The sequence below is a fragment of the Sminthopsis crassicaudata genome, chromosome X (assembly GCF_048593235.1).
Source record: "Sminthopsis crassicaudata isolate SCR6 chromosome X, ASM4859323v1, whole genome shotgun sequence".
Taxonomy (NCBI): Eukaryota; Metazoa; Chordata; class Mammalia; order Dasyuromorphia; family Dasyuridae; genus Sminthopsis; species Sminthopsis crassicaudata.
Window position 1 is genome coordinate 73,162,373 of NC_133623.1, and position 10,084 is coordinate 73,172,456.

The 10,084-nt window shown below is 42.7% G+C and overlaps 1 protein-coding gene across 2 annotated transcripts in view; it reads right to left on the reverse strand.

Moving 5' to 3' along the window:
• The window catches only part of MECP2 (methyl-CpG binding protein 2), an 81,951-nt gene extending 73,590 nt beyond the window's left edge, over positions 1 to 8,361 (reverse strand). Inside the window, exons 1-2 of one of the 2 annotated variants that reach the window (XM_074277938.1) lie at positions 8,224 to 8,361; positions 1,431 to 1,554 (exon numbers count right to left, since the gene is read on the reverse strand). In XM_074277938.1, the coding sequence (XP_074134039.1) occupies positions 1,431 to 1,456 (26 nt within the window). In that variant the 5' untranslated portion in view covers positions 1,457 to 1,554; positions 8,224 to 8,361. The remainder of the gene's footprint in view (positions 1 to 1,430; positions 1,555 to 8,223) is intronic. The other variant, XM_074277937.1, reaches the window with a different exon arrangement.
• Positions 8,362 to 10,084: the final 1,723 nt, after the last annotated feature.

A 10,084-nucleotide genomic window follows, 5' to 3' on the forward strand; every position in this document is an offset into this window, starting at 1 on the left:
ATTTCTTTTTAAACCACAAAACAATAAAATCCTAAAACTTATCTCAGGAAATCTTTTCAAACTTTTATAGTTGATTGACTCAGGTTATGAGACAAAACAGCATAAGCCACACAATTACCCCTAGTAGCAAAGAGAATCACAAAATTCTTGTGAACAAAGCTCAGATCACATTTCATAGCAATGGATGGTGTGAATTACTGTTACAAATCTTAAGACTCATAAGCAGAGCCAAATTTGGGACTTGAAAGATGCAAAATGCTACCCCCTTTCTTTCACATGTCAGTCTATTTTCCTTTGCACAAATTTTGTTCTCTAGCACAACATTTGTATAGTGAGGTGTTAAGAGAAGATTGGAACAAAACATAATAATAATAGTTAAACAATACTCTGGCACTACATGCCATGCATGGTGCTAAGCACGTTAGGATGATTATTTTTTATCTCAACAATACCCCTTTGATATTGAAGGGAGGGCTTCAAATGCTGGTTGGTCCCAAGTCTGTATTAAGGTCTCTTCAATGGACTGGCAAATATCAGAAGAAACTTACCATGAAGAGAGAAAAGAAGCTGTCATCTTCTATGCCTCAAAATACTGGGTGTGTGAGTTCCAAGTGTACAAATTCCCAAGAAATTTAGGGCAATTGCTACATATTTTATTAAATTATGAAAAATGGCATGACTGCTAAATATTTTTAAAAGTGGAGATGCTGGGCACAATAACACAATGGAGAAATCATTACGAAACCATTTAACCCCCCCCCCCAAAAAAAAAACTATAACCCTTATAATGATGCCAAAAGCACCAAATTTCAGTTTATCTGCCACATTAACTGCAAAAGATATTCTATTTATTTCCCTGACTCAACTCAACATGTTCATCTGTGTGTGCACTTCTCACCTCAGGAAGGCCACCTAAGCAATCATGTACTAAGCATACATACATAGCTAGGTCCTCTGCTGCTTGGTGAGAACCTAGAGAAAGTAACATTCACAGGGATATACTACTAACAGTTACTGTCCCCCAAGACACACTATACAATCATGAATTAAAAATCACGGAAGGTATTTAAGAAAAATTATCAGACATGTTAAACTACTGTAACAGGTGGTCAGAGAATTCAGCAATAGGTGATTTTAAGCTTAGCTAACCTGCTGAAAGGTGAACTCAAATTACAGATCACCAGTTTTTGCTCTAATCTTACTCCTTAACACATACCATGAGGCAGTAACCGCACAAAAACTGACCTTTCAGGGCTCAGGGAAGTAAATTTTTTTTATTATATGGCGCAGTTTGGCACAGTTAATTATATCTTTAGTCTTTGGGGTATTTTTATACTGTCCAAGTGTAGCACAACATTTTTTTTTTTTTTTTTAAAACAGTTGGCCAAACCATGACATATACTAAAAAAAAAAAAAAGAAGGTTACTTACCTGAGCCCTAACATCCCAGCTACCATGGAATCCTGCTGGAGCTGGTCTACAGAAGCAAGATGTGTTCTGGGGAGTCACATGTCACATCAAAGCAGGAACTGGTGATTCTGTGTTTTTATGGAGCCTAAAACAAAGAAAATGGTAAGTTGAAAGCCCCCATGTGCTTTAAGACCTTCTTCCCCAGGGCTACTTGGAGTATTCTGAAGATAAAAAAGTAGAAAAACCCTATGTAAACCAGGAAAAGTGACTTCATAAATGGAAGCAAACCATAAGTCTTTGGAACATCAAAGTCTATGTATACTGCTATGATGAAAAGAATAACCATTCTTGTTAGAGAGAGGGAAGGGAGAAGAGAGAGAAAGAGAGACAGAGACAGAGAGAAAACAAGATCATACATTTTATTACCTGTATCAAAGTCCTGACACTATGGAACAGGACATTAGCAGCAATCTTTGGCATGTCCTCTGATTCTAGGCACAAACTACAGAGATATTTATGGAGGGAATATATTTTAAATGTGGAGATTAAGGTATCATTCCACAAAGAACACTTAAAATCCAGAAACAAACCAGGCCTTGTTTTCCAAACAGTATTAGACTGCACTATGCAATACAGTTAAAGCAACTACTAGAGAATCAATTGAAGGGAAAAGGCTTTGCATTCTAAGAAAGAATGAACTCAAAATAATCATCAGCAACAATGAAAATATGGTGACTTAGGCAATTAAGAGTAATCATCGAAAATATTTTGATCTACTACTAGGGACAACTTTGAGACCTCTTTAAAAACTATTATATTGCAATAACCGAAGAAGAGTTAATTATTACCTCTCCCTTTTGCTTTTGAATAAAATGCTCAGCTACCAAAGAGAGGTCTAGGGCTGCTTGGGCAACTGTATTTTTAGATATTACTAAGATATCCGTCCTCATTTCCTTATTATGACCCAAACTGCCAAAAAAATTAGCTAATCTCTTGGGCCCCTGAATTACCCAAGTGTTACACCTTTATCTTTACACAAAAGAGGACCAGAATGTGCTTTGGAAACTGTTCACGGGAACAATTACATGCACATTAATCCACCAAAGGACTAGAAATTCTAAGCCACCACTTCCTCAGAATAGTGGGGAAGAAAAAAATGCTTCCTTCTATCACATTCAAGACTGGAGAGTGCTTGGAGATCCAGTTAATTAGATAAACAAAAATGAAGCAAATATTAAGTAGATGATCTCTGGCAAATTAAATTCTCTGGGTCTTTTTCACAAGTAAAGCTGTGGTCAGACTATATCTCTAAGGAAGTACTTTCCAGCTCTAAAAGTCTTTGATCTAATCCAGATTTAAGCTAAAAAACAAAACAAAAACCCAAAACAAGTGAATCAGTCAAAACCAAGAATTTATCAATATGTCATTTGCAGGCAGACCTATCAAAGACTTCTAGCTCTCAAAGCAAACAAGACAGCTCAACTCTGAATTATCCTAGGCACTCGGCCAGCTTCAGAGGTAGTGGTAGATATACATACAAATAAATACATACTTTAACGGCAAACAACTACAAGGATAAAGTACTTGATTAGATCCAAGTTGTATGTTTTGTGTGAGCAGTTTTAAGTCACAAGGCTATCCTTCAAGAAATATCTTGTTACCAAAAGGTGCAGCTGCTCAAAGGTCATCATGGAAGGTGGATGTTCCTGGCAATCCCACACCGCAGTACCATTCAATAATGAAACAAACTTGCAAAGTGCAGGACCGCCTATCTTCCCAAATTCCCCCTCCTCCTGAACTTTGTGATCCAGCTTTTGCAGCTCATACACACACCCATTTTGGGGCCTTTCCAAAGGTCAGCATCCTTCAAATGCACTCAGAGCCCACCTTACCTTTGCCTAACGGAGGCCCCCCCCAGTGCTATTCTTCCTCTGAGGCAGTTTAGGCACCATCTTATACATTAAAGAACCTCCCAGTTTCTGGTGCCCTCTACCTGATAATACCTTGCATTTCTCTCTCTCTCTCTCTCTCTCTCTCTCTCTCTCTCTCTCTCTCTCTCTCTCTCTCTCTCTCTCTCTCTCTCTCTCTCTCTCTCTCTCACACACACACACACACACACACACACACACACACACACACACACACACATACGCATACACGCATATGTATTCCTGTTTATTTACTATATTTGTCCTGTGTGTATAGTCTTGTCTCTCCATAGAAAGTACATTTCCTGCGAGAGTAGGAATTGTTTCATTCTTTGTATATGTATACCTAAGCCTAACCTAGCACACAATAAGGGATTATTAAATACTTGTTGATTTAATTGAATTTCATGCAAGTTAAGCCTCCATTTTGAAAAATCTGCTCCACTGAAAAATGCAAAAGAGAAGGAGCAAGACAGAATACTGCAACAAATCCTGTGTACAATAAGCTTAAAGAGGGTAGAGGTTCGAATTTCAAAGAAACATTGATACCCCAAACAGCGTTACAATAGGGAGCTGGTAACCAGAAAGGATGACAGAAAGCTCTGATGGAGGCGATGATTCTTCAGTTTCAGAATCACATCTGCTCTATCTCCAAAGCAAGAAGATGACATCTTGTAAGCCAAAGTGGACGGTTAACTGTTCCCTAACCTTGAGCTGCTGTTTCCTGCCTCTGTGCATTTCTAAAATGTGTCTAGGAGATGTTTCTTTCTCGTTTTTACTAGTTTAAATCCTTTTGTTCCTTCAAAGCTTGGCCCAGATGCCACTTACTCTAGGAATTCCATCTCCATCCCCTGGGTTTGCATGAAATAAAATATAGAAGTTTTCTGCTCTGTCATATTTCCTTAGAGAATTTCAGAACTCTCCTCTGCTCCATCACATCTTACCTTGGATCATAATTATTTTTATTCATGCCAACAGAGAGCCGGTGGACCAAACCAGGGAAAATGAATAGGCAGCCAGATGCCTAACTGGTATCAACATAAAATCAACAGATCTAGGGAAAAACCCTCAACCTTGGGTGGAGCCCCTGGGATAGACTTCCAAGAGAGAGAAAGGACAAGAGGCACAGCACAGAAGGAAAATGTAAGATTGATAAGACCACAGGTGTACACCCCCCCCCCCCACTGCATCTTCCCCTCCCTCTATATTGTCACAACAAAACAGTAGCTTGCCTATATGTGCTTAGTTGAATGGCTGCTGAATTGACCCGATAGTGGAATTCTACATTAAGGCTTGCTTTTATATGTATATGGCCAAAGGAGTTAATTTTTTTTTTAAAGTGTTTTGGACATATTCACATTCGGAGGAAGTGACCTTTTGTGAAGGATTGTTCTGGTTCCTATCAGTCTGGAGGAAAGTTTCCTTAACATTCTCTAAAAATTCAAAAATGGATTCAGCATGATGATGTCTTACATCTAATATGCATACAACAGATACTAATTAATGACAACGTGAAAGATTTCATGCCCCTTTCTTCAGGGATAACCACGATGGCTGATCACAAAGTGCCGAGATGTTTTAAGCCAGTTACGAGGTTTTCACCAATGCTCAAATTCATGAAAGAGTAACAGATTCCACAACATATTAGTAGCAAGAAGGCGTGCTAAAACTGAAGAATGGATTCAACTAGAGGAATCGGTATTGCTACCTGAGTGACTAACAGTATTTTATGCTAAGTTGCCAAGGGAAGCATTCAAATTAGAAACAGTACACAAAGCTTTAACATAGATATTATATCATGGTCTGCTACAAAATTATTTTTTACCTCCTGCAAGTTTTTTCTTTTTATGTGACAGAATTATGTTTCTCTTTTATGGTATTAAAGTATTAAAGCTTTAAGAAAAATATACATGCCTTACAACTAACCAACAGTGTGCAAGTGAGATCAGAAACTACATAGGAGCTTCTTTCTACCGAAAGCCCACTAACCCTAAACAAGAGACTAAAACCATACTTCGTTTTAGGGTTTGGGCAAAAAAAAAAAAAAATCCATGAAAACAAAAATTGTATTTTTCTATTAACTTGTATTATAATCTCAGAGATGTGACAAGTTGACTGACACTAGCAAAGAAATCCGGAAGTGACATTTCTATAAGTTATCAGGACACTGACACCTAATTTATACCACTAATTCAGTTAAACGTACTTTTCAAAGAAATCCCTTTGGATGGAGTTTATACTTATTCTATTTAAAGGATCAGGAGTGTGAAGAATAGATGACTGTCTGACCCAACTCCCTCCATTTCTTAAATTAGAGATACCTCTAACTAATCTGAATGAGCCTTGTACAGCAAGAGATTTACAAGCAGCATAATCTCATGGATAAAGGGCAAACTCTGCAGCCAGGAAGCCGTGGGTCAAGCACTGCCCCTGACACATACAGGCTGTGTGATCCTGAGCAAGTCACTTACCCTTTCAGAGGCCCAGGCAACTCTCCGAGACTAGAAATTACAGACCGAGTTTCCGTACAAGGAGTTTCCCATAGGAATGAAATCACAGATCCAGATCCCCAACCCCAAAGCCCAAGACAGTTGACAGTTGTTAGGCTACTTGTTAGCACAGTATAGTAAAAAGAACACTGAGTTTAAAGTGGGAGAAATCAAGTTCAAATCTCTTCTCTACTCTTTATTCATCTAATCTTTTCAGGATCTTCATCTAAAACATTAGCTGATTTCTTCTTCCAATTTTTAATTCACCAGGTTTTGATTAAAAAACACCACCACCAAGAGCACAGGAAGGACACTTTTACAACCAGCTTGGTTTTTTGGCTTTGAAATTTTCAAAAGGTTCCTGATGGAAGCATTAATATATGAATTACTAGGGTTGCTTGATTAGGAATTAAGATCAGAAAAGAAAACAAGTCAACCCTGTCTTTTTACTGGGTCCTAGCATATTTTGAAAGACTAGGAATTTGATTTGCTGTATTTATCATAATGAAGGGATCCAGATGAAACAGTTGTATAAGTTCCCCTAGAGGGTATTAACTGCTTTATAAAAGTTCAATTTAATTAGCCACAGGGGCAAGGTTATATTTCATTTTCATAGCTTAACTAAATCCTTAAATCTTATAAAGTTCCTCTATTAGAAAGTCTAAGTCAGTAAGCTTAATACAGAGCAAGTTTAATTCCACAGCCATATACAAGCAATTCTCATAATCTAGCTGTCTCACCTTTGCTCATGCATTACTATGTATGCTACTAGTCAGAAAGGGTGCATATGGCTCAGCACCACCCAAAAATAATAATTGCCTACAGATATCATAGGGAAAAAAAGTCAAGATTGACTCCTTTGTAATGATATACATTTGTTGTGAACAATCTACACTCCTATAAACTTAATCTTAAAAACAATTGATGTATTAGGTGAAAGAAAAAAAATATCTGAGTTTTACTTGCATTTTTGAGCAATTATTTGTCCTACATTAGCTGAATGTATTAATTTCATAAATGATCACTTGGAGGACGTCTCTTCCCAGTCTCCTTAAGTCTTCAGTGGAAAGCTGTACACTTTCAACTGAAACCTAAAAGCAGGCCAGAGTCACCTGGTTTTGTTAAGAAGTTTATAATCACTCAGGCCAAGTGTCATCTATGAAGACTTTGGAAATTTGAAATGAGTTTCGGTTTGACGATCCAAACTAGGAACAAAATAAAGCTGAAGGAAACTGAAGGTAGACAGTGCATCAGACTCAAGAAACCACAAATCCCTACTGTCCTGCCTGTTTTTGCTCCAAACGAACATTTCGAACTCAGGGCTACATTGGGTAGAGCCCATCACTTTTATATAACTGGAAAATTTTGGATGGTGGGAGAGGGATGTGAGATATGCATACCATACTCCAACAGCCATAAATTCAGACATCCCCCAAGAAGACGATGGGAGGCTCTTCACCAAAGAGTCCCCTTGGCTGCAAGTAACAGAAATGGTGATACTTCCCGCACTGCTTCTCTTAGAAATGGCTGTGGGGCAGAAGGGACACAATGTACATTCCTCCCTGTGGGGTGGGCAGTAATTCCCACCTCCCTCTTCCTGCCACGGGGGAGGGGAGGAGGAGAACTGATAGCCCTGTGGGGACTGCCAAGGATGTGGGGGACGGGAAAAAAAAACAAACCAGGAGTTAACAGGGCAGCAGAAGAGGCAAGAAGAGGGGAAGGGAGGGAGATGGAACTGCTGTGGCGCACTCTTTCGCCGGGGAGTAGGGCTACTACGCAGGCGCGGAAGAGGAGGGGCCAAAGTGACGGGGGGAGGGGGAAAGTCAGAGATGGGGGAGAAGAAATGGGGGGGGTGGAGAGAAGAAATGAAGGGGGGGGAGAAGAAATGGGGGATGGGAAGAAGAAATGAGGGGACAGACAACGGGAATGGGGGGGGAGAGAAAACAGGGGAGGAGGGGAAGGGAAGGATGGATGGGGGAGCGCGCGCGCGTGCACGAATCCGAGCAGGGCAGGGAGGGGGCGGGCAGACAGGCCAGGCAGGAGCGCGCGGCCACGGCGCGAGAGCAGAGGGACTGCGCGGCGCGGTGCGGTGCTCCAGGCCCACCAGCAGCGGGCCGGAGCGCACGAGCGCCTAGCCGGGACCAAGCAGGCGGGTGGGAGAGCGTGCGCGCGCTGGGACGCGCGCCGGGAGGCCGGCCGCCGCGAGAGGCGGGGTGGCACCGACGGAGGGCCCCGGGCTCCAAGGAGGGGGGGAGCAAGAGCGAGGGAGGGGGGAGGGAAGGAGGGACGCCATCCACCAGCCCGGCCCGGCTCGCCTCCCCGACCCCGCGGCCCCCGCCCGCGCTGCCTCCTCTCCGCGGAGGGGCCCCCGCCCGCGGCCACAGCGGCGCCACTCACAGTCTGTCCTCCTCGCCTCCTCCTCCTCCGCTCAGCGCGGCGGCGGCGGCCATTTTCCGAACGGCTTTTACCACAGGACTCTAGATGAGGAGGGTGCGCGCGCGCCGCCGACAACCTGGGAGCGCGCGCGCCGCCCCACGTCTTAGCCACGCCACGCCCTCCTATCCCTCTAGCTTCCCTCACCCATCACTACCGGCCCTTATCTCTCGGTCTGGGCGGCTCTACCCAGGATAGTTTTTGGTTGGACAGTGGAGACGTCATTCCAAAAACTCGTGGGTGATTGGCTACGGAGTTAGCTAAGGGGGCTGGAGTACTAGTAGCAACTCCATGAATTGGCTAAAGTTTCTGTCAATTACTGACCCGGTGGAGGAGAGAGGACTCCTTTCCTAACTACTGATTGGAGGATGGCAATTTAATGGGACTGCGCCAATTGGGCGTTCTTAGCTGTCGGTTCGGGAAAGTGGTCGTGGCAAAACATTTGGGGTGGTCTAGTGGGTGGGATTTGAACGTTAAGGCTTTTAACAGTCTGCTGTTTTATCTGCTAAATCGTCTAAGGATTATCCATTTGGCCCTTTTATAAACCGGCTAATGTCCACCGGTCACATACACACGTACGTGCACGAACAGCCATCCAACACGCACTTTGCACTCATTCATTTGTGTCCACCCATACCTTTAGAGAAGGGAACCTCAAGAGCAAGGCTATGGCTTCAGGGTACCCTCCCGCGTCCCCTCCCCCACCCCGCCTCGCACCACTGCGGGGCCGAATAAACATGGCCATAAGAATCAGGCCACATCAGCTGCATTTATTCCGAAAATGGGCTTTAGTCACAGGACCAGGGTAGCATACACAAAGGCTCCTCAATGTTAACGGAGCAGCTGGTGGGTAAAGCCATGGATCTGGAGTCAAATACGTCTTAGCTGTATGACCTTGGGTAAGTCGTTTATTTTCATCATCTGTAGAATAGGGATAATAACGAAGCACCGATCTCCGCAGGTCGTTGTAAAGCCCCTAGCACAGTGCCTGGCACATACGGAGTAAGCGTTATATAAATGGGAGCTGCCATGCCAGCCTTACACTGTGGATCTTAGGGCACGTTGCTCTTGGATACAGGCAATCTAGACTTGATTGCTAATGACATTCCCATGCTGGTAGATTTGCTGTTTCCGCAACAGGAATGTTTTGTCTTTATCTTCCCGTCTTAGAACCCCAGACTCTTTCAAGGCTCAGCTCAAGTGCTATTTCCGAATGACAATAGCTATGGAGCTTTAAGGTCCACAAAACCCCACTTTTTCCTCCTTTGATTCTCACAAAACTTGGAATTATGGATTAATAATATCTCAACTAGGAAACAAGCTAAGAAAGGTTAACTGATCTGTTCAGGATCCCACAGCTAGTCAGGCGGCATTTGAATGCTAGTCTTCCTGAAAAATTCCCAAATGACACTGTATTTACCTTTGAGAAAATCCTTAGCAAATGAGCCAGCCCTGGGCTTCCCCCCACAAGTTAAATAATGATACCATCGGGAATATTACAGAGGAACTAGATTAGTCTGGAGTCAGGAAGCCCCGAGTTCAAATCCAGCCTCAGACACTTCCTAGCTGTATGATCCTGGGTAAGTCACTTCACCCTGTTTGCCTCCGTTTCTTCATCTTTAAAATGAGCTGAAGAAGGAAATGACAAAACCACTACAGTATCAGAGTCACGAAGAGTTGGATACAACTTAACAATCATCAAACTGGAAATATTAACAGTACCATTTTCAGAAAGTCCACACCATTTTCATGCCCAGCAAAGCCCGGATTCTTCCTGCCCGGGCGGAAAAGCTATGGTCTGTAAGCCTCTTCCCCCAGGACCAGC